Source organism: Pinus tabuliformis, chromosome 2_1 (assembly GCF_031772625.1).
Source record: "Pinus tabuliformis cultivar Carrire ecotype Pingquan chromosome 2_1, CPIR1, whole genome shotgun sequence".
NCBI lineage: Eukaryota > Viridiplantae > Streptophyta > Pinopsida > Pinales > Pinaceae > Pinus > Pinus tabuliformis.
Genome location: NC_142299.1, coordinates 653682362 through 653707973, shown reverse-complemented (window position 1 = coordinate 653707973; position 25612 = coordinate 653682362). Strand labels below are relative to the sequence as shown.

General features: G+C 36.8%; 1 protein-coding gene across 1 annotated transcript; it reads left to right on the top strand.

Annotated features, from left to right (window-relative positions):
• The first annotated feature begins 919 nt into the window (after positions 1-919).
• Positions 920-3405, top strand: LOC149202281 (peroxidase 3-like). The gene is made up of 6 exons (XM_089401540.1): positions 920-1003; positions 1943-2021; positions 2162-2214; positions 2257-2412; positions 2809-2942; positions 3027-3405. Exons 1-6 carry the CDS (start codon positions 920-922, stop codon positions 3403-3405), a joined length of 885 nt encoding a protein of 294 aa, XP_089257666.1.
• Positions 3406-25612: the final 22207 nt, after the last annotated feature.

The window sequence follows — 25612 nt, the reverse complement described above, 5'->3', positions numbered from 1 at the left end:
AAGAATGTCAATGTGAATTTGCATGAGCCGCTGCTACTCTGCAATGGATTCCATGGAAGCGGGGCCACAAGGTGGCTTGGCAAACTAGTTGGAGAATTTCCTCAGCGTCCTCTGTTTCCTAGCTGGTCGAGTTGGCAGAGGAAGAATGCTTACCTCGCTCAAAAGGCCTAGCCTCAGCATGCTAGCCCTCCCACAACGAGGATGACCTTGTTGTCATGGCATGCTACAAGTAACGGTGGTGGACGACCCACTACAGGAGGAGCCCATAGAGAGACCTCTGGTGAACCTGCACAAAGCACAACACTACCTAATACCACGAACCCACTGCCCTGAACAATTATTAATCACCAAATCGACACCACAACGAGAGTGGTGAGACAGGTAAGAGGTTACCCAAAACGAGTAGTGAAGTGGATCAATTCTCGTATACAACTCGGAAGCTTGACTCAAATAGAAAACACAACCCAAATTACAGAAGGAGAGACTATTGTTATCTTCGGGCCAGAGAGGAGACCCAAACCCATAACACAATTTACCAGAGACTAGAATGATACCCATGCACCTGTGAAGACCAACAAGAGTCCTAGCGAATCGAATTGGAACTAGAAGTTGCCGCGGGAGAAAAGAGGCTTGTAGCCAACGAAGGTGTGGAAACAACACCAAACCGCGACCATCTGAGTGCCTCGATCCCAAGGAAAGACTAGGAGACGTATCCCAACCCACACCATAAAACTGCAATCGTCTTCACACTCATCACCCAAGGTCGAAACCCCGGTGAGGAGCCATAAACCGAGATTGGGACACTTCCACTGGCCTTCCAACCCAAATTCGTTGCCTAAACAGCCAAACTGAAGCATACCGCTTGCAAGGCTATGAATTTAACCACATATTGCGTGAATGAGATCATCACACATGAGGAATGAATTTCAGGATAGCTCATGATGGGAGAGTTAATACCCACGTGGACAAGGAGCAGGCCCCAATGGCTTCTCACGAGACACTTGTACGTCGACATGAGCACCCCATCAGAAATATTATATTTTTTTCTAATATTTAAATTCGGTCTAGTCTAACTACATTAAATTTAAATTTTTATTAAGTTTAATAAAAAAGCAATTTTTTAAAATAATATTTTGAATGCTTAAATTTTTTTTAGACATTTTTATTATATAAATTTAATAATACAAATTTATAATTCCAGCACATATCTATTAACTTTTACATAAAATACACTTACAGAACAAATTACATTACCATTTTTAATATTGCAAATACACAACTTCAAATTCTAATTACAGTGAATATTTTTAAAATTTAAAAGATATATATAAAAAAAACACTAAACTATTTATAATGACGTAATTTTATCATATACATCACATCACTCTAAGTTAGAGTATCCAAACACCATAAGACTTAAAAATACTTTTTCCGCAGCTTATAATTAATTAAGAGTTGTATTTTAATATAAAAATATCGAAACACCAGAAGACTTGAAAATAATTTTAGGCGGCTTATAATCAATTAAAAGTTGTCTTTTAAGATTAAAATAAAGTTTCAATTTGGATGATCTTAAATCTAAATAATTATCTTTATCATATTTAAGCCAAAACGGTGCACTCATATATATATATATTGAAGCAACAGTTATCCTTTATCCATTACATAACACCAAAGGCGACCGAGTTATAATTTGTATTATGGACTTTAATATTTCTCTTTTGACTTGGTTTTAAACTGTTTTTAAAAGAAGTGTAGACCTTCCCTGAAAAATATAGAATATATTTTGAAATCTAATATTGAATGTAGAATATATTTTTAAATGTAATACTATACATTTTAAATGTAATATTGTTTTGACTGCGTCAAAACATGTTGGGGGAGCCCTTAATGGCAATTGCAATTCTTATTTCCCAAACAGTTGTCTTGATCTTTGGTCAAGGACAAGTGCTATAAATTCATTTCTGGTTCCATACACGGACAGCAGAGTCCAGAGAAAATCTCTGAGATGAAGAAGAAAGGTATTGTTTGTTTGTAGAAGAAAGGTATTTCAAACTTCAATGTGTGAGATGACGAGTAAGGCATTTGTTGCCAATATTGTCGTTTTGTTGGTAGTTGTATTATTATTTTCAGTGACATGGTGTTAGGCTGGATATCTCAGGTATGATTTCTACAAAAGTAGCAAGGGTGCACTTTCACGATTGCTTTCTCAAGGTATGTATGTGTGAATGCATGTGTTTATCCATTATACTGCAGGGTTGCGATGGATCGGCTCTGTTAAACTCTACGAAAAATAACGAGGCAGAAAAAGATGCATTTCCCAATCTCACCCTTCGTGGATTTGAAGTTATAGAAGATGCCAAAGCCGAATTAGAAAAAATATGTCCAGGAGTGGTGTCTTATGCTGACATTGTCTCACTGTCTTATACAATTTTTATCTTGCACTCCCATGGATATTAATCTGTCCCTTCTTCAGGTTCATCTTCATGTGTTTAATATCGGAAGCAGAAGTTATCTTGATTCTTGATATGCAGAATATGTTCGAATAGGAGAGATCTCCCCTTTATCTAAAATATTTTCAAATTTTATAATCTAGAATATTCTTAAAATTTACGATCTAGATCATATTCTCGAAATCCACGATCCCCAGATCATACTCTCGAAATCCACAATCCAGATCATCCAGATAATTAGACTTGGAGTTGAAATTATCTCATCGGCTAGTAATTCTAAGGTATCATTGCGATGCAGAGGTTTTACATTTGACGATATGTATGCAGAGTAAAGGACCGTACTGGGAAGTAAAAGACAGATCGCAGGGACGGAAGGATATCCAGGTCAAACGAAGTTTTGAGCAACAATATCCCTTCGCCCTTTTTCAACATCGCCCAGCTTAAAGCCTCTTTTGCCCGCAAAAGACTTAACGTTAAAGACCTAAAAATATGTTTTTACTAGCGTAAGTTAACTCTTCCATCCATCCCGCAATTCTGCTACCATATCTGACAAATTAGATTTTGACCGTCTACTGCTGCAGGGGCGCATACTATCGCAATTGCGCACTGCAATTCGTTCAGCAACAGGCTCTACAACTTCACAGGGAAAGGAGACTTGAACCCTTCTCTGGACGAGTCCTACGCAGAGGAACTCAAACGTAAGTGCAAAAGCTTAGTGGACAACACAACCATAGCGCCAATGGATCCTGCTAGCCCCCTCACCTTCGACAGTGATTATTATAGTAATCTGAAATCGCAAAGAGGACTCTTCCAATCAGATGCTGCGCTTCTTACCAATTATGTTTTTTTTGGGAGGAGAATAGTTTTTTTTTTTGGCAATTTCAAATACTCTATCGAGAAGATGGGAGAAATCGGAGTGCCGGGGAAATCGGAAAGCATCGCGCCTTTGTAAAATCAAGAAGACCCCTAGCTGGCGACCAAATAAATAATGCCTACTGGTTAATGAATCAACAGAGCTGATTGAACATCTTTGTGTGTGAAGTTTGCACGTCCATGAATAAATAATTCCTTTAAAAGAAATTGGGTTTTAGTTGGAGATTTTGATGCTGGGTAAACACAATATCATGTTTTAAATGGGTGACATGGTTCAAAGGAAGAACACGAATACTTTTAAACTTTTTTTTAATGGAGTAGATGTTATGATTGTAAAATTTGATAGTGCAAACTATCTTCATATATATTAATCAAATATCATATTACATGAGTATTGTTTCAAGATAGGAAAATTATCTTGGACATACAATCTTTTGGTTGAGGGAATATTTCAACCACATATCAAATTAGGGAAACCACTCCTATAGAATACCAATAGACTCTTTACATAAAAAATCACAACTCAAACAAGTAGGAATTAATATTCCAACACACCTTCTTAATTAGTACTTGTCTTGATATCAATTTGCAAAATCTACATTTGGTTCAATGTCATAATTACACCTTGTACCAGAATAAAGGAACAACAATATAAAGGAATTGTCGATGTCCATATAAAGGAACAACCATCTATCGGAATGCATGGGTTCCCAACCACTGCAACCGAGAGTCTATTAGGAAGTCCTTCACATACATGGTTCATCCAACCTCTTGATGAACTCCCCCTAGATATACAATTTCACCTCATGGAGTCTAAAACCAATATGGCCCACCCAAGTGTATCCATCCCGCATGACACACTCTTCCCTGGTGTTAAAACTCTGTGACAGAGGGAACACATAACAAAGGGTACGCATGCCTCTCTAGCTGTTACAGCATGTACATAAACATTTGAAGACCACAACTAACCATTACAAAAGAGTATATGACATGTAGATTTGTTTTAATTACAATATGTGACTCATACTACACCATGAGTTTATTCAACAAACTTACACTAATTCACACAAACTCGATTGCCCATCATCTTCCACTCTTTGTTGCAACTCTTCTAATGCCATCTTCATTGTTATGTCTTCATTATATCTAGTCATTAAACATTCCTGGAAATAAATTTGTCAGTCAATTCCAACATAAATTCAAACTCTTGAAAATAGTTGGCCAAACTAAATGTCAACATATAATTGTAACCATAATTACATTAATGACATAATACTTTCTTAAAAAAAATTTAAATAATGAAACACTCTGGAGCACTACCTTTTCATTTATATTCTGTGGTCAATACAAATGTGAAGAGAATGTGAGCACTGCCTTTTCATTTATATTCTCTGGTCAATACAAATGTGAAGAGAATGTGTGCTGAGAAAACATCCCATTTTCCTATAAGAATGTGTTCTTCTTCAATGACCAGATGACCAGATCATGCATGATGTTCTTCTTCCATGACTTCAACGCTCAATATCTTCTTCCATGACTTGGAGGTTTGTGGTACCACGATGGAACATCAAAACATTTTGGAAATATGATGAAAATCAATCTCACATCCTCCTATAGGCAGTTCCTATACATTCTTTCCTCTGTCGGACGCAGCACAGACTGGACGCACATTGCATTGAGCGAATTCAAATAACAGTGGCTCACGCCTAGCCACATGCACAACAGTTCCTTCTCACCAGATTTAGCTTGACCTCCTCACTAATCTAATGCTGCCACCTTTAAATTGCTTTCAAGATGCGCAGCAAATAGCAGAACCCGCGAATTGGTAGAGCTCACCGCCCAGGAGATGCAGGCCACAGTTTACCACTACGGCGAGGGATGCCACCATGGTGAAGGATGCCACCACCTTCTCCGTTGCGGCACTCCGATGCCACCATGTTGACGGTGTTATGTAAATGACCTCTATTGTTGACAAGCACTGCTGCAGCAACAATATGGCATGATTTCTGATGTCTTCTCTCGGATCTATGCAAACCTTTCGGAAATAATGTACAAGTCGCAACCACATGTCTCCTACTTCTTGGGAGGACTTTGATGTATCTTCTTGTGAGAGACTAACAACTATGGAAGCATGGGAGTCAGTTTTTGACCACTGCACCAGACATTTAACTGACCCAACAATCAAGTCCAATGCTCGCATAGACCTCTCAGTTGTACCAATCTAAGATTCTGCAAAAGAACGAGCAGCATCAAGGCATAATACATAGTTTGCATGGGTTAAGTGTGCTCCATCTGCCATAATAAATTATAGTGCCTCAAAACCAGGCTCAGAAGAATCTCGATGGCAATAAATGATAGAAATCAAAGATACTAGAGTACGCCTCTGATTCCACTATGTCAATGGGGTATGCGCTCCACTCTTTACGCGCTAGTTCACTGAACTTCGATTGCTCGCAAAGCGAAAACCTCACCGAAAGTGCAGATAGCTATTGCTCAAACGATCAATGCTGCCACTTCGACGCTCGAACCCTGTTCACACTGGATCCATGCTCACCGCACCGATACCTTCGACCTTCAGCGACGATCTCAGCAGCGATCCTCTCGGATCCTCTAGATCCTGCAATCGGTGCCACACTTCTAGACCTCTGTTTTAATGAACCTCGGAGCACTGCCGTGTTGGGGATTTTTCTGATAAAATTCCAAAAACAAAATCACAGAACACAGATACAATGCTCTGTTTCTGCACAGGATCTTGACACAGGGAAGCTTTAAAATTTCTGAGCAGACAGAGATTTCACACACAAGCAAATTCCTATTCATTAATAAAACCAACTGTTGTTACAAACTTCTTCCTCTCTCTCAGAGGATTCACTAAGAACATTTAACAAAAGGAATTACTCTGTCTTCTCCTGAGATTTTACACTGCAGTGTGTAAAGATCTCTTTTACATTCACTGTTTAAAAAAAAACTTTACATTTACATTTACTACTTGTTTCATTCACTGCTGCTATGTGCTCCTTCTTTACATCACACTGTTGTGCATCCCTTTCAATTACAATTTACTTCACCTTTGCACTGTTGTGCCTTCTTTGCAAAAAAAAACTTTTCTTCACGCTGCTGCGTGGGTTACAATACATACTGCATCGAATACAGGAACATTACATATATATATGACAATAAAATAAAACAAAAGAACTTACATCAGTTTTCACTTGCCATGCTTCCGTAAAACAATAGAATTAAATGGTTTTACCAGCCTTTACTTGTGCCCATACTCCCGCTGAAACAAAATTAAAAATTTCATCAAAACTTACCAACCCACAGTAAATTGCATTTACTGTTTTACTGACATTTACTGGCGGTAAGTAAAAATTTTACTTCACGTAAAATTTCATTTAATGCTGGCCTGTACTTCAACCATTGACTTCAAATGGATCGCATCGCAGAAATCCCATTTGGTCGGAACACAAAATTGGAACACACACATATGGTGCGATCTGCGATATGCGATCACATCGCATCGCACCATCGCAATCGGAGAAATCAAGTGAACAGACGGAGGCTCCAAGCATACTTGTGATTTGCGATCTGGGATCTCATCGCATCGCAAGGATAAGGAAAATTTTGCAGTTGAAATTATTATTTCAACACTCCCCTTTAATTTCAACTGTTGGGTTTTCAGTCATACCCAGGCGCTTCCTTAAAAACTCAAAACTTTTCTGATCCAATGGCTTTGTCAGAATTTCTGCTACCTGTTCTTGAGTGCTGCAATGTTGTAAACTGATTTCTCCACTGTTCACCAATTCTCTGATGTAATGGAACCTTGTATCAATGTGTTTCGTTCGTTTGTGAAACACAGAATTCTTGGACAGCGCAATAGCTGAACTATTGTCGCAGAAAATCACTGTCGTTGTTGCCTGCTCTTGGCATATACTTCTTAACAATCTCCTCATCCAAACCGCTTGACACGCTGCTGCTGTAGCTGCCACGTACTCTGCTTCTGCTGTAGACAACGCTATGATTGGCTGTTTCTTGGAAGCCCATGAAACTGCTCCTGAACCCATGTGAAAAACGTAGCTGGATGTGCTTTTCCGATCATCCATACTTCCAGCCCAATCGCTATCGGTGTAGCCAACTAAATCTGAACTTTCTGAAAAAGTATACAAAATGCCAAATCTTTTTATATCTTTGACATACCTCAGAATTCTTTTTGCTGCCTGCCAATGTGCCTCTTTTGGCCTCTCCATGAATCTGGAAATCAAACTAACAGCAAACATTATGTTAGGCCTAGTTGCAGTTAAATACATAAGGCTGCCAACTATGCTCTTGTACAAACTAGGATCAAAATCCTTGCTGCTGTCCTCTTTGCTGAGTTTTAATCCCATTACTGTGGGAGTGATTACTGCCTTGCACTCTTGCATATTAAACCTGCTCAACACTTCATTTACATATCTTGCTTGAGAGATAAAAATTCCATTTTCATTTTGATCTACTTCTATTCCTAAGAAGTATCTCAGCAAACCCATGTCAGTCATCTCAAATTCCTCTTTCATGACTGATTTGAAGTTTTCAATGAGGTAGTCATCATTACTTGTAAAAATTACATCATCAACATACAAGACAACAATTAAAATCTTACCATCCTTTTCTTTGATGTAGACAGTGGGTTCTCCCTCACATTTGTCAAATTCATTTTCTAGTAGATAGGAATCTATCCTACTGTACCACGCTCTTGGCGCTTGTTTCAGCCCATAGAGAGCTTTCTTCAATCTGCACACTTTGTGCTCTTGGCCTTTCTTCTCATAGCCTAGAGGTTTTTCAATGTAAACCTCCTCCTTTAACACTCCATTTAGGAATGTCGACTTCACATCCATTTGGTAAACCTTCCATTTGTTTTGTGCTGCTATGGACAGCACTGCTCTCACGGTTTCCATTCTTGCAACCGGTGCGAAAGTCTCCTCATAATCTCTCCCATACTGCTGTTTGTATCCCTTGACAACCAGCCTTGCCTTGTGTCTTTCAATTTTGCCTTCAGCATTGCACTTGGTCTTATAGACCCATTTAACTCCAATGACTTCTTTACCTTTCGGTAGCTCTACCAAATCCCATGTCTTGTTTCTTTCTATGGCATTAATTTCCTCATCCATAGCTTCTATCCATTTCTTATCTTTAATAGCATCTTCGAAATGAATAGGGTCATGAACATGACAATATAATGCAAATAAGGAATTCATTCATTCATTATAAATATCACTCAAGTTTCTGAACTTCTTACCTCTTTCACTTGGTGTGCAAGTGCTTGAAGATACACTTGAATTTCCTCCTTGTGGTGTGCTTGGAGAAGCACTGTCATTTCTCCTCAAGGGTGTCTCTTGCTGTCCTTCTGTTGGCACTGCTGTTTGGGGATGTATTTCTACCATTTCCTCATCATCTTCATCATGAGACAAACAATTTTTAACATTAACTGTTTTCTCTATGCTTCCATCCCAAGCTTCCTCCTCAATGAACTAAACATCTCTGCTCACAAAGAACTTCTTGGTAGATGGGATATACAACCTATAAGCTTTGGATTCCTCACTGTATCCAATGAAGATACATTTCTCCCCTTTGTTGTCCAACTTCCTCCTTAGCTGATCAGGAATGTGTGCATAGGCCACACATCCAAAAATTTTCATGTGGGTGACTCCTTGCTTTCTCCCACTCCATGCCTCTTCCAGCACTTTGTTCATCACAGCTTTTGTAGGACACCTATTCAAAATATATACTGCACAATTTACGGCTTCAGCCCAATAATCATTTGGCAAATGCTTTGCCTTCAACATGCTCCTTGCCATATCCATAATGGTCCTGTTCTTCCTTTCAGCAACTCCATTTTGCTGTGGGGTGTACCTTGCTGTGAATTGCTTGTGAATTCCATTTTCTCTGCAAAACCATAGGAATTCTTTGGAGATATACTCACCTCCTCTGTCTGTCCTCAAGACTTTAATACGCAGCCCACTTTGATTTTCCACAAGTGCTTTGAAATTTCAGAATTTTTCAAACACTTCCGATTTGTTCTTCAAGAAATAAACCCAAGTCTTTCTTGTAAAATCATCAATGAATGTTAGAAAATATTGGCTGCCTGCTAAAGATTGATTTTGCATCGGTCCACATAAATCTGAGTGGACAATTTCTAAGGGTGCTTTTGCTCTTATGCTTTTCCCGCTTGGAAAACTTTCTCTGTGTTGTTTCCCCAAGATGCAACCTTCACAAAGGCTGTCCGGTTTCTCTATCAATGGTAATCCTCTTACCATTCCTTTTCTGCTCAGCAGGTTAAGACCTCCAAAGTTGAGATGTCCAAATCTCAAGTGCCACAACCAATTTTCATCTTTTGGTTGGCTTTGGAAAGCCTCTTGGGAAACTGCTGCAATTACTTCTTTGTTTTTCAATTCTGCTCTTATTCTGAGAGGGAACATTCTGTTCCTCGTCATCCTCACTTCAGCAATACATCTTTTGCTGGGTGCAATATCCATGATGGTGCATACATCATTCTCAAAGAAAACATTGTAACCCTTTTGAACAAGCTGTCCAATACTCAAGAGGTTACATCTCATTCCAGGAACATAATAGACATCTGTTATGGTTTTCCTTTCACCTTGCTTTGTAAATATTTTAACTTCTCCTTTACCCATAACAGAAATTTTGCTATCAGTCCCAAGTGTGACTTGTGACTTCACACTTTGATCTAAAGCAGAAAACAGGGCTATGTTTCCTGTCATATGGTTGCTGCAACCAGAGTCTAGAAACCATATGTCTTCACTATTTGTTTCAGCCATTTTACAAGCTAACAGCACATTACCTTGGCTGACATTTTCTCTAGTAATATTTGCATTAGATCTATTATTCACATCATGCTGCTTCTTCCTACATTCACTGGCATAATGCCCATATTTTTTACAATAATAACATTGGACATTGGATTTTTCATACCTTTGTCCTTGAGCATGATGTTGTCCTCCTTGTTGGATGCTGCCTTGACCTTGGTTCTGATTTGTATCGCTACCTCTTCCTTGAGCATTTGTTGGACTGTTCCTTCCACCTCTGTTTTGGCTTCTGCCTCTTCCTCTCTTGTTTCCTCTGCCTTGACCTCTTCCTCTTCCAAAGGACATCTGGGTCTTGAAGGCTTGCTCTAGAGATGAGTTTTCATTTCTACTCAACCTCTGTTCATGTGTTATCAGTGATGCATGAAGTTCATCAAATGAAAAATTTGAGAGATGCTTTGTCTCTTCTATGGTGGTGACAATCACATGGAACCTTGAGGGTAGGCACCTCAATAGTTTCTCCACAATCCTCCTTTCTTCAAGTATCTCTCCATGAGATCTTATTTGTGTGACCAGGCCAATTACTTGAGTGAAGAATGAGTCAATATTGTCTGACTCCTTCATGTTCAGATTCTCAAAATATTTCCTCAGCAACTGTAGCTTTGCTGTCTTCACTTTCTCCATGCCTTGATAGGCTGTCTTGAGAGTTTTCCATGCATCTTTGGATGTCTTAGCTGCTGCTAACCTTGGAAACACGCTTCCATGCATTGCTTGATACAAGAAGAAGAGGGATTTTGAGTCCTTCTTCTTGTGGCTCTTTAACAGATCCTTCTCTCCCTGAGTTAGATTATTAAACTCATTTTCATCTGCTGGTTGTTCAAAACCATCCTCAACTATTTCCCATAAGTCTTGGGAAGCAAACAAGGCTTTCATTGTTATTGCCCAATAGTCATAGTTTTTGCCATCAAATAGTGGGAGCTGCATACCCATGCTATTGCTGGTGCTTGTGCCAGCCATTCTTGCAATACTTGACTATGTATTAAAAATCACTGAAAAATACCTTGGATTCTTTTGCCTGAATCTTCACACTGCTGGAGAAGTTGCTGCAGTAAGAATCCTTCCTTCAGCTTCTTTGAACCCTTCAAAGAGCCTGGACTAGCTCCGATACCACTATTGGGGATTTTTCTGATAAAATTCCAAAAACAAAATCACAGAACACAGAGACAATGCTCTGTTTCTGCACAGGATCTTGACACAGGGAAGCTTTAAAATTTCTGAGCAGACAGAGATTTCACACACAAGCAAATTCCTATTCATTAATAAAACCAACTACTGTTACAAACTTCTTCCTCTCTCTCAAAGGATTCACCAAGAACATTTAACAAAAGGAATTACTCTGTCTTCTCCTGAGATTTTACACTGCTGTGTGTAAAGATCTCTTTTACATTCACTGCTTAAAAAAAAACTTTACATTTACATTTACTACTTGTTTCATTCACTGCTGCTATGTGCTCCTTCTTTACATCACACTGTTGTGCATCCCTTTCAATTACAATTTACTTCACCTCTGCACTGCTGTGCCTTCTTTGCAAAAAAAGACTTTTCTTCACGCTGCTGCGTGGGTTACAATACATACTGCATCGAATATAGGAACATTACATATATATATGACAATAAAACAAAACAAAAGAACTTACATCAGTTTTCACTTGCCATGCTTCCGTAAAACAATAGAATTAAATGTTTTTACCAGCCTTTACTTGTGCCCATACTCCCGCTGAAACAAAATTAAAAATTTCATCAAAACTTACCAACCCACAGTAAATTGCATTTACTGTTTTACTGACATTTACTGGTGGTAAGTAAAACTTTTACTTCACGTAAAATTTCATTTAATGCTGGCCTGTACTTCAACCATTGACTTCAAATGGATCGCATCGCAGAAATCCCATTTGGTCGGAACACAAAATTGGAACACACATATATGGTGCGATCTGCGATATGTGATCGCATCGCATCGCACCATCGCAATCGGAGAAATCAAGTGAACAGACGGAGGCTCCAAGCATACTTGCGATTTGCGATCTGCGATCTCATCGCATCTCAAGGATAAGGAAAATTCTGCAGTTGAAATTATTATTTCAACATGCCGCAACCTTCTACGACGTCAACGATCGTCCTGGTCAAAACAACGGCATTGCGGTCACTAAAGTGGCCCCTCTTGACAATCTGGTCGAAGAGCTCACCACCGGCGGAGAGCTTCATGACGAGATGCACACAGGTTATGTCCTCGTAGGCCCCCTTGATGGTCACCACGTTGGGATGCCCGGCCAGGTGGTGCATTATCTGAATCTCCCATCAGACGTCTTCGACGTCCTCCTCAGCCATCAACTTCCGCTTCGCAATCGATATTCGAGCGTACTCTTTTCCCATGGATTTTTCGATATATAGGTAAGTTGTCCCAAACTGGCCCTGACCCAGCCGCCGACCTATCGAGTACAGATTCTTCAAGAGCTTCGTTCTCCGCAAATCCACTACTACAACATGGCAGACACGCTTCATGTTGGGTTGAAAGATCGGCCTGCGAAACCGCGAAGGAGGAGCTCTTCTGGTAGCAGTAACAACAGGGGTCACCTTTGCATACCCTGCACCACCGCACACTAACTATGACAACTGATCCCACTAGTTGCGCTCACCACCAGGAAACTCCTTGCTCGACACTTCACTGTGACTTTTGCTGCACCAATCGGCAGAAATAATAATAATAATAATAATAAACATACAGATCCACCGATCCATGGAACCACTGTCCAAAATCCACTCATGCTCTCGTTGCTTCATGACAAGCAAACTGCAGACTTGAATCACAATGGAAAAACCAAAAAATAAAAAATAAAAAAATATATTCTTTTATTCCTTAGCCTAGGACGGGCCAAGCTTCCTCACCCCAGGATGGGTTAAGGCTAGGAGGGGCTAGATGCTAAGGGCTAGACCCTCAGGGCTCTGATACCATGGTAAAACATGATAGTGTAAACTATCCTCGCATACATTAATAAAAAATCGTATTACATATATATCGGAATATTGTTTCAACATAAGAAAACTATACAATCTGTCGGTTGAGGTAATATCTCAACCACACCCCAAACTAAGGAAACCACACCCCAAACTAGGGAAACCACTCCTATAGAATAGGAACAAAGTCTTTACATAGAAAATCACAGCTGAGCCAAATAAGAATTAATATTCCAAAAATAATTCTATATGATAGTTTTGAAGTAAGTCCATGATTAATATAAATGGTCTAGATTGTTTTGAGCACCCTACACTAGCGAGGCTTAAGAAATTAAGATCTCATTTTTCATATTAATTGTTAATCATATTATCATGACCTAAGTTTAAAGGCTCTTTAAAATCGTATGAAATAAATTTTAATAATCCAAAAATATAAGCTACTCATGGAAAAAAAATGAGATTTAATATTTTTTTTTGTGATTCTCCGTAAGTATTTCAATCCTATAAGCAATGGTGCTGGGTGCTTCAATCCCATAAGCAATATTGTTGACAATCTCGTTGTTACAATTCCATCGTATGGTGTTATATAATATGTATTTAGAAACCATGCCTTTCATGGATAGGCATGCAAATTGGTCCTTATCCTTTAATGTGCACTTTCATTTTAAAATTTAAAGCTAAGCTTGAATTAAATTAGTTTTTAAATTAAAAAATATATATATCAGAGCAGTTTGGATTTAGGATTAGACTCCCATCATGCTTTCACAAGTTGTATTGATCTAATATTCTAATATATAGTCGAATTTAACAAGTGGAATTTTTATGTCACTTTGATGTAATAATTGTAAAGATGCATCGTTACCACATGAGTAACCATCCTTCAATATATTATAATGTAAAAAAACTATAATGTGCAAACAAGTTAAATATAAATATAACAAGTAGATTTTTATTGTATTCAATGGTGTTCTAATAAAAGTGTAGACACATTGTTTGAAATGCACCACATAAGTTTATGTATGAAATAAAAAAATTAGTAAGGGAATTTTAAAGTTTAAAATGTATCTTTTAACAAATAATAATAATAAAATAAGAAATATGATTTTTAAAAGAAAAGAAAAAAAAAGATTATAGTTTTTTTTTATTATATTATTGACGTATTTCTTTTGTAGATTTACTCAAACTTTAGGTGTGTGGAACGGTTGGATGTGGAATTTGATTTTTCATCCATCAAGTGCACACTATGCGTATTTTTTAGTAGATTGACACTGAGAAAAATTAAAATAGATAAAAATATGTGTTTGGAATACATTCTTCATGTATTTTTAAATTACCTTGGAGTGGAACTACTCAAAATTATGCATAGTGGACAAGAGGATTGCCACTAGTAATACGCATTTTGTAGTTTTGTTATAAATGATAATCACTCACGGTCTGCAAGCTAGAGAACAATATCATACAGCCCATACAAGAATTCTATTTGTAACCAAATCTTCTGAGTTGTGTTTGTAACATGTATGCTAAAAATATTCCATGATCAACACCTCGTGAATGCTTCTACAGATAACATAATGAAAATTACAATAGAATAATAATATAAAACATATGTATTAGACAATTAAGATAGTTGGAGAGTTAGATGGCAGAAATTGTAATAATAATAATAACAAATAATAATAATAATAATAAAATAATGTGGACTGCGAATATTTAAATGTCTTTAAAAAATAAAAATAAAAATGAATCAATGTTGCATGTTCCTAGATCAATATACGTCACTTTTTTTCCCTGTTAAGAAAGCATATCAGTTTAGAATAGAGACTATAGCCCAATTGTGAAGAGTATTAATACTTTTTCAAACTTTTTAACATTAAACGGTTATCTGTAAAGGTAAATCATTAGTTATTTTTCTTTTTGATTAACGCAATCATGTATTAGTGAATCGACATAGATACCTTATCTACCGCATAATCAAATCTCTGGCACAGTGAAAAATAATAAAAATAACAAGTTAACATTAAGAGTTTAATTTTTTGAAAGTACTACATTCTAATTTCGTTATTACCTAATAATGTTTCGAATTTAAAAGCTCATGAACATAAATATGTTGGTATTAAAGGATCTTATTGCTAATATTTTAGTAACGGATCGATGTATGCGATATTATTTCACAATGCTCATTAGCTCCACACTTCTTAAATCTTCGAGATAATATTATCATTAACAGGCTTGAATTTTCCTTTGTTAGATGGAAGCGAGAGTACACGATTTTTCCATTTTGAAGGAGTGTGGAAAGTCGATGTACAGTTTGGATGTGAGCCACAAGAGGCATACGTTTTCCTAACTGTGATAATTGTTCACAAAATTAAACTTGTAATTAATGTTTTAAACTCTCATAAGGCCTCAAGCAAAGAAAATAACATATAGAGCTATAATCATTATAGAGCTAGTTTATCGATATCTTGAAGTTACAAATAAAGATCCAAGGCCCACACCTTGCTCACCTTCTAAAATAGGCCCATCCAAATTTTCAGCAAATTGGATTGAAGACGAAGATGGCGTTGAAGATAGACCCATCAATATGAATGTGGAGGAGATGTTTAACCTTGTTATTGAAGGGATGCACCACACAGAGGCCACCAATGAGTTTGGCCCACTTGTTCAGTACCTGTTGATTTCCAGGATGTAGGTAACACTTACTAGAATCAACCAAACAATTTTAAAAATTACTGTTAAAGATTTCGAATGAAAGAAAGAATGGAGGGAAAACAGAGTTTTCTTCTTCCATTCGAGTTATGTTGAGCATAGTTGTGAGTGAACTGGTATAAGTTCTTTCTCCCTTACTAGTAGAGGTTGTGTTGTCTATAAATGTTTGCCCCACCGTGTGCAACATAATATCCCACTGACCCTAAATCTTAGATAACACAATTATAGAGACATTTGCATGCATTTTCTTCATGTCTTCCATAATAAATCAAGAGCGGGTATAGTCACCGAGATGTTCGGGGTTAGACTCGTGTTTGTACTATCTAATGGAGTGTTATGTGGTTTACTGCTCATGCATGTACTCTTGTTAATAACTATCTTCTTGGGCTTGCTTTGTGCTTTCTTCTTTCAGACACCTGGTGGATCATCCCTCCTCAATAGTTCAAGCTTTTCTCACATTTCCCCAAACATAGGGGGAGCCCCTTGACTTATGAGATTGTATCGACCATTTTTATTTTGGGGCTGCTTCTCAGTATTTGCTTTTTGTGCTTCTTACGAGCACCAATACATGTTGATCACTTGCCCAGTGCTGGGTGCCTCATCATATGCAACATCTTCATCATCGCCTATGTCTCTCGGTTATCACTACGCATTGTTTACTATGTTTAGTGCATGATTGCATAATGAGTCCGCAACTGGTTTCCATTCCGAACAAATCAATTACTTGTGAATGTCTTCATGGAATGAGAAAAAATCGTTGTTCACCCACACTTGCATCTGGAACACTAAGTTGGAGCTCTACACAGTTTTAGCCAGGAAGCAGTTGCAACCTAATTCCATGCTTCCTTTATGTTCTCTAGGAGGTTGGCTCCTTGTAGATGTGTCAATCATTTTTTGTTTTAGCTTAGAAACCTTTTCTGCCAAGTTCTTGACAAGACAAGTAAGGGTTTCAATGTCACTTGCCTCCTTGTCTTTACCCTTACTCGTCACAACCTCGGGCTTCCTACTCGCATCTCTCGAGTCTTTTGTTGGTTCATCATCCTTGATTTCTCCAATCACGTACATGTCCTTTTCCACAATGATCGCCTCTTCGTAGTTTTCTAGTAACGATGGTTTCACAACTTGCTTGACAAACTGCACAATATTGGTCAGCAATGCCAATGTATAGCAGTCGACAGTGATGGATTCATGAGGTTTTGTGTCTACTGCACACTTGTTCAATATGCACAAACGCCTTGGATTGAAATCTTTTACCTTTTCTTTCGACTCCATCTTCAAACTACCCAACTCTTTGAGGAACATGGTCGGGGTCTTGTCATCAACAAATTTCTCCAAAAACATCCTTTTGAGCATGCCCCGGCTATGGATGGAATTGATAGGAAGGTTGTGATACCATACCACTGGGTGGCCATCCAAGGTACACTAAAACAAACTGCATGCAACGTCGTCATATCGTATCTTGAGTGTCTGCAATTGTAGGTAGAAGTTGTCCAAGTGGTCTTCTACCTTCACTATGTTATCAAGATCATACTTTGTCAGCATCCTCTCCGAACACTTTGGCATCTTGTGCAAAGAACTCGAGAGAGTTAATGCTCCCTGAGTCATCCATTCCATGTTTTGGTCAGCCATGTCTTCTTATTCTTCATCCTCCTCCTCTTCTTCAAAATTTGATGGTTCCGGCTCTAAGATTTATGTTCTTATCCACCTCCTCCTCCTCTGCTTCCTTGCCCTCAGCCTCCTATACGAAAGTCTGAGCTGAAGATCACGAGGGTGTCCTGTTCTCCCTGTCAGAAGACTAGAGATTCCTCTCCATTCTCAAAATGTTCTTCCAGACCTTTTAGCGTGGAAAGAACCGCTTCTTCCACTGAAGATACAAAAGCTCTTGTAGGAGTGGTCTTTGGCTTATTTGATGCATATGGAAGATCTTGTATTCTGGGGATCAGTCTAAATTATTTGGAAAACTGACGGGTCATGGGATGGACAAAGCGAAGGTGCTAATATGAAATTTTGTGTTCACGTCTGGGAGGTTACGAGTAACCAATTTCAGAGTTGCACGTAGGTGAGAGGGAGTGTGACTTACTTCCTTGACCAGATGATTAATGAGTGGGGATGATAGGACATTCAACCATAAACAACTAGCGGCCCTCCTTCTAGCACCGCCAAAAATTTTGGTAGTGCTGGACCCAACAACATTCAGGGGATCTCCCTACTATGAAGTCCCAATGAGACCTCACAATGTTTGGTGTAGCAGTCCCATCTGGTATGATGGTCTATTTTCCATTGTCTTAAAGGTTTTCCTTAGATCTTTCTTATCAGCATATGAAAGTGGTTTTCTTTGTCTTCGAACAACGAGGTTCGCGTTCCTGGTGAGTGCTTAGTGTTACTTGTGTCAAGGTTCTTTCACTGCAGATGGAGAGGGTGAGAGTGAGTCTCAGGTCAAAAGGGAATAGTCCCAACTCTGTTAGAGACACACAACACAATAGGAGGTGCACAACTTCTGGTGGAGTAATCCACATGGATGTGGCAGTTATACAAGATGCAACAAAAACATAGAACGTACAGAAACCATCGAAATAGTCTGCACGAGTGTGATTATCGTTGTAAGAAGTTTATGAAAATTGTTCTATCTAGTGTCTGATGGAATAGTCCACATGGGTGAGACAATGTTAACAACTGATACAACACATTTTCAAAAGCATATGTATTAGAACAACTAAAATAGTTCAACTATATTAATATAGGCTAAAGCATTGTGCATTATAAACGTCGAAAGAATAGTCTTACAAACGAATACATTGTATGTGTGAAAATGTGTTGACCTCTTATCAAGCTTCTGAATTAAGTGAAAGTTACAAGACACATCAGTACAACATACATCATTAACCCTAATATCAGGGTGTTGGAGCCATTGCTCACTCCTCAAAGAAAAGACTACATACTCTCAAGGCGATGTGGGAGGAGACAAGGTGAAAAGTCCTTTGCATGTACAAATGAGGGGTATATATAGCCAAGGGTGAAACTGACCCTTGTGACTGTTCGACTTCCCTCATGACTGTTTGACTTACATGAGTCTTCAACTTTACATGTGAGTCTCTTGGACTTCCACATTACATTACGTTGATTACAACAATATGGCCCATAGTAGTGATGTGGTCGAGATGACTCATGACATGACTGCACATGACAGTGCTGATATGTTCATGCTAATGGTGGTGTCCATGTCGAGTTGTAATGCTTCTCAATGATGAGTGTGCTCTTAGTGTATCATAGCTTCACCTTCATATGGAAAGGTGTGCAGAGTCTTTGATGGTCTTGGTGTTTGCTTGATCTTGCATGTGCATGTCTCTCCTTTGTTTGTATATGGAATTCTCCATGTGTTCATCTTTTCATTAACAAGTCTCCTAGCATGCGCTCCTTGTTCATTTTGTTCGTCATCACGCCATATCTCATCCATGTACATGTATCTGAAATCACTCATGATGAGACGACATCAAATCCAGAAATATCCTATTCTACCATGATGCATCATATTTTGTCTTCGGATGCAGGTGACTAGGAGAGAGGAAAAGACTCTGAAACTGCACAGAGCACATTTCAGGCCGGGATGCGGGTTGCAGGCACTATCGAGGAAAATTGTGCAAAAGTCGTTGGGAGGCTGAGATGGGATGTCTGGATCAACATTGAATGTCTGCAGGATATGGTTCAACTGAAGGGTAAATCTACGCAAATTTTCTAGGGACTCAGTGCAGGAAATAGGGAGGACATTGGCAGTGAAAACTGCACAGATTCTTCGAGGAGCTGGGTGCGAGCTATGTGAGCTCGCCAGACAAAACTACGCAAAACTTGGAGGCTGACCTGTAGGACATCTCTACGTAGTTTCTGGGCTAAGCGGGGTGTTGGGAAGCTGGGAGACAAGCCATGAAAATTATGCAGTTTTTAGGAGTAGTAGGCCAGCTGACACGGTGACTAGCTGACAGAACCACCTAAATTTCGAGGACATTGCAGTGACAGGAACCAGGTGCCTATCCTTCATGTCTGTGCAATTTCTTTAGTGAATGGAGGCAGGTATGTTGGTAGCTTCTACGCAATTTTTTGGAGGAGTGAAGCCCAGGGTCATTGCCCGGTCAAACTCTTTGATTAACCAACAGGAATCTTGATAGATTTTCTTAGGGGCAACACAGATTGAGATGGATTAATGAGAAACTTCTACGTTGTTATGGGTGACAGTCAGTTGGATTGATTCCAATATTGCACAGTGTAGACTACCTCGGAGGAAGCCTCAAGCTCTGCGCAATTATGGGCAACAATACATGATTACTGAGAGCTGAGACTCCACAATGCAGCTCAGTGGAGGTCCCACTGTTGGATGGTGATCTGGTTGACAAAGTATCAGTAGAATGACTAAGTATGTTAATGAGTGACTTTATTCATGCATGACCTTCCAAACACACACTGAACATGACTCGACGACAAGAAAACTCAAACCAACAACACAACATACACTCAAGGTGACTGACCAACAGGTGTGAGTGACAAGTGTGACACTTGAGATAGATCGTTGAACAATCACGGGGACACTTGCGTGACATTGCATACAAATTCATATGTGAGTGCAACATATGCTTGCATAGCATATAGAACTTGTACACACAAAAATGGACTTTGTTCGTAGCAAGAAAATGACAGCAAGCATGTCATTGTGATCAACATGCTAAAAGATTTACATTGAACGGTCAAGCGAGCAGGGTGCAAGACTCGACACGAGCTCATGGAATGAGCCAGAGTGTTTGCAAACATCAAGGAAAGAACCCAAGGAAGGCTCTGAGGGTGTTGTAGTCACTACAACAATATTTTATAATTCTAGCCACTAATTGAAAGAAAAATAAAAAATACATTATTTCTTGACTTTGTTGAATAAACTATAGATAAAAAATCATCAAAATATGCCTGAAGGAAATAAATTATTTCAAACATTAATGGAGAAACAAATTATTTCCAATGTAATCTTGAAGAAATAAATTATTAAAACTACTCTTCAAGATATATTTCGTAATACTTAGAGAGATACTATTGAGAATTAATTAGTTGTCAGAAGTTATGATACCTAAGATTAAATGAAATAGAATTGCAGTATCAATCCTCCTGCAAACTATTGACAATATTCTCCCCTTTCTTCATCACAAACTAATTAATAATAGATAATTACATACACATATAAAAGTATAACACAAGAACTGTAACATTCAAAAACATTATCATCCAAATCCAAACACAAAAACCACTCAAAGCATCCAAACAAAGATGTACAAACCAATCAAGGAAAGGACCATAGACTGAATTAAAGAAGAGAATGATGGCCATGACAAGCAAAGAAAACATAATGTTAATTTTGAAGTTAATGTCAACCATATACATAATAATCACAATCTAAAAATGTGACATTGTTGCCCTCAACTAGAACCAGCTTAGGTCGATTTAACACCGGCTCTATCATGTGCCGAGAGGGATTAGATCTCTTGAGGTGGAAGCCTTACCTCAGGTTCTACACTCCAAAAATAATATTTGCACCTTGAGGGATTTTATCCCTCTCAACACATGATAGATCCAGTGTTATATGTATCTAAGATGGTTATACAACAACACAAGTTAAGACATTTCTATTAGTATGTTTATTCAACGAATTAGTCTTTTGAGAATTGATAGAGGGTACACTTTATTTAGACATAAAAAATAATTCTAACATTTTAGGTATAGTTGATATGTGGCATTTGAGTATAATTGGTAAGTAGAGCATCATGGAGAGACATAATTGTGAAGCTTCAATAACTTTCTTTATATTTCTCTATTTTCTTTTCTTTATGCTCTCATTAGGATTTATCACAAATTATCTATTGGTTTATTTCAATTTCCTTTGATGTTTTTCCTTATTATTTTTTATCTAATTCTATAAGTAACACTTTGTATCTTTTTGTATTTATAGACATCTTTTTGTATTTGGAGGGTGTTGCAGCTGCTACAACAAGATTTTATAATTCTAGCCACTCATTGAAAGAAAAATAAAAAATACATTATTTCTTGACTTTGTTAAATAAACTAAAGATAAAAAAATCATCAAAATATTCTTGAAGGAAATAAATTTATTTCAAACAATAGAAGAGAAAAAATTTATTTCAAGAGTAATCTTGATGAAATAAATTATTAAAACAACTCTTCAAGATATATTTAGTAATGCCTAGAGTGATATCATTGAGAATTAATTAGTTGTCAGAAGTTGTGATACCTAAAATTAAATGAAATAGATTTGCAGTATCAATCCTCCTGCAAACTATTGACAAGATTTTCTCCCTTCTTCATCACCATCTAATTACTAATAAACAATTACATACACATATAAAAGTATAACACAAGAACTGTAACATTCAAAAACATTATCATCCAAATCCAAACATAGAAACCACTCAAAACATCCAAACAAATATGTACAAACCATTCAAGGAAATAATAACAGACTAAATTAAAGAAGAGAATGATATGGTCATGCCAAGAAAAGAAAACATAATGTTAATTTTGAAGTTAATGTAAAACATATACATAATTATCATAATCTAAAAATGTGACATTGTTGGCCTCAACTGGAACCGGCTTAGGTCCATATAATACTGGATCTATCATGCACCGAGAGGGATTAAATCTCTCGAGGTGAAAACCTTTCCTCAAGTTCTACACTACAAAAAAAAATTTGCACCTTGAGGGATTTGATCCCTCTCGGCACATGATAGATCCAATGTTATATGGATCTAAGCTGGTTTATACAACAACACAATTTAAGACATTTCTATTAGTATGTTTATTCAACGAATTAGCCTTTTGGGAATTGGTAAAGGGTACACATTATTTAGAAATTAAAAATCATCCTAACATTTTAGTTATAGTTGATATGTGGCATTTGAGTATAATTAGTAAGTAGAGTATCATGGACAACCATAATTGTGAAGCTTCAATAACTTTTCTTGTATTTCTCTATTTTCTTTTCTTTACGTTCTCATTAGGATTTATCGCAAATTATCTATTGGTTTATTTCAATTGCCTTCGATGTGTTTCCTTATAATTTTTTATCTAATTCTATAACTACCACTTTGTATATTTTTTTAATTTATAGACATATTTTTGTATTTGGAGGGTGTTGCATCTGCTACAACAAGATTTTATAATTCTAGCCAGTCATTTAAAAAAAAATTACATTATTTCTTGACTTTGTTGAATAAACTATAGATAAAAAATCATCAAAATATTCTTGAAGGAAATAAATTATTTGAAATAGTAGCAGAGAAAAAATTATTTCATGAGTAATATTGATGAAATAAATTATTAAAACTACTCATCAAGATATATTTAGTGATACCTAGAGTGATACTTTTGAGAATTAAATAGTTGCCAGAAGTTGTGATACCTAAAATTAAATGAAATAGATTTGGAGTATCAATCCTCCTGCAAACTATTGACAAGATTGTCTCCCTTATTCATCACCAACTAATTACTAGTAGACAATTACATACACATATAAAAGTATAACACAAGAATTGTAACATTCAAAAACATTATCATTAAAATCCAAACACATAAACCACTCAAAGCTTCCAAACAAAGATGTAAAAACCATTCAAGGCAATAACCACAGACTAAATTAAAGAGAAGAATGATATGGTCAACGCGAAGCAAAGAAAACATAATGTTAATTTTGAAGTTAATGTTAGATATATAAATAATAATAATAATAATCTAAAAATGTGACATTGTTGCCCTCGACTGGAACCAACTTAGGTCCATATAACATCACATCTATCATGCACCGAGAGGGATCAAATCTCTCGAGGTGAAAATGAATGTTTGCACCTTGAGGGATTTGATCCCTCTCGGCGGATGACAGATCGGGTGTTATATGGATCTAAGTTGCTTATATAAGAGTACAAGTTAAGACATTTCTATTAGTTTGTTTATTCAACGCATTAGCCTTTTGGGAATTGAAAGAGGGTACACTCTATTTAGACATTAATAATAATTCTAACATTTTAGGTTTTTTTGATATGTGGCATTTGAGTATAATTGGTATGTAGAGTATCATGGAGAGCCATAATTGTGAAGCTTCAATAGCTTTTTTTATTTCTCTATTTTCTTTTCTTTATGCTCTCATTAGGATTTATCAAAAATTATCTATTGGTTTATTTGAATTTCCTTTGATGTGTTTCCTTATAATTTTTTATCTTATTCTATAACTACCACTTTGTATATTTTTTTATTTATAGACATCTTCATGATGCCAACTTCATTACTTTTACTCTTTCTATTTACTTTTCATCTCATTTTTAGGATCTTTGAGATTCATTTATTATTTAACTTATCATCGTCTGAGGCTCTCATTTAATTTCTTAGTCCAATAAGGAAATTTATGTCATGTTTATAGTGATTCTCTATCATTGTAATGTACCTTGGAGGATAATATTGGGAATCTAAGTAGTTACCCAAGGGAATTATGAATGTAATGTGACCATAGTCATGGAATATGATTACTAGATAGTTGATTGCTAATAATTTGGTTTACTAAATAGTTAGAAAAATAATAAAATAATAAGGGGTAATTGACATAAACTCAAGGAATAATATGAGAAGGTATAAGAACACATGGCTATTATTGTCTTATATATGTTGCTGGTTTGATACAAATTTTTTTATTAAGCGTGACTTATAAACTAATTCCATACATAAAAAGTAATTGATAGTGTTACCCTACCTTAATGATTTTTCTCTATATTCTTGTCTTCTTTTTTATGTGAATGTTTAAGTATATTTGAAGTTTAAAGCTTTTCGTATAAAGTTAAATTATATTTTATATATTTTATCTATCAAGCATTACATTGAGTTATACCAAAGCTCTTTCTTGGACCAAAAAATGCATGGAAAATTTTAGGGGCGAATGTTCGCCCTTTGGCGAAATTAAGGGGTTTTAAATTTTTAGTGGGAGAATATTTTGTATCATAGTGCATTTTTAGAAATCGCCTCAAATAGCCCACCTTTTTTTAAGGGAGAGGGTAAAAAAGGTAAATTTATCCCTTGAAACTAGGAGTTACAACCTTCCATTCACCCTAATTTTCAAGAATAGGTTTTATTTAAGTGAATCTTATGGGCCAAATACCATATTTATAAAGGAGGTATGGTAAATTAATAAAAATATTAATACATGAGAGGTATGGTAAATAAATAAAACCTCTTTTTTATACTTACTCAAAAGGTATGGTAAATAAATAAAAATATAAATAAACTAGACATATGGTAAATAATTAAAACCTCTTTTTATATTTACTCCATAACCCTCTTTCTATTTATGAAGACTCAAAAAAGAGGTTTTATTTAAGTGAATCCTATGGGCCGAATACCATTTTTGTAAAAGAGGTATGGTAAATTAATAAAAAAATAAATAAACGAGAGGTATGATAAACAAATAAAACATTTTTTTATATTTACTCAATAAGTCACCTTATATTTACGAACACTCAAAAAATGTGTTATATTTAGGTGAAACCTATGGGCAAAATACTATGGGCCAAATACCATGGGCTAGATTATTATTAATACCATGCAAAAAAACATTATTAACCATAATATTAGTATTAATAAAATTAAAAATGGCACATAGTATTGACCCATGGTATTCAGGTGGAATGTAGCCTATTTAAATGGGGGAATTAAACCAGCACAGATCCATCTTTA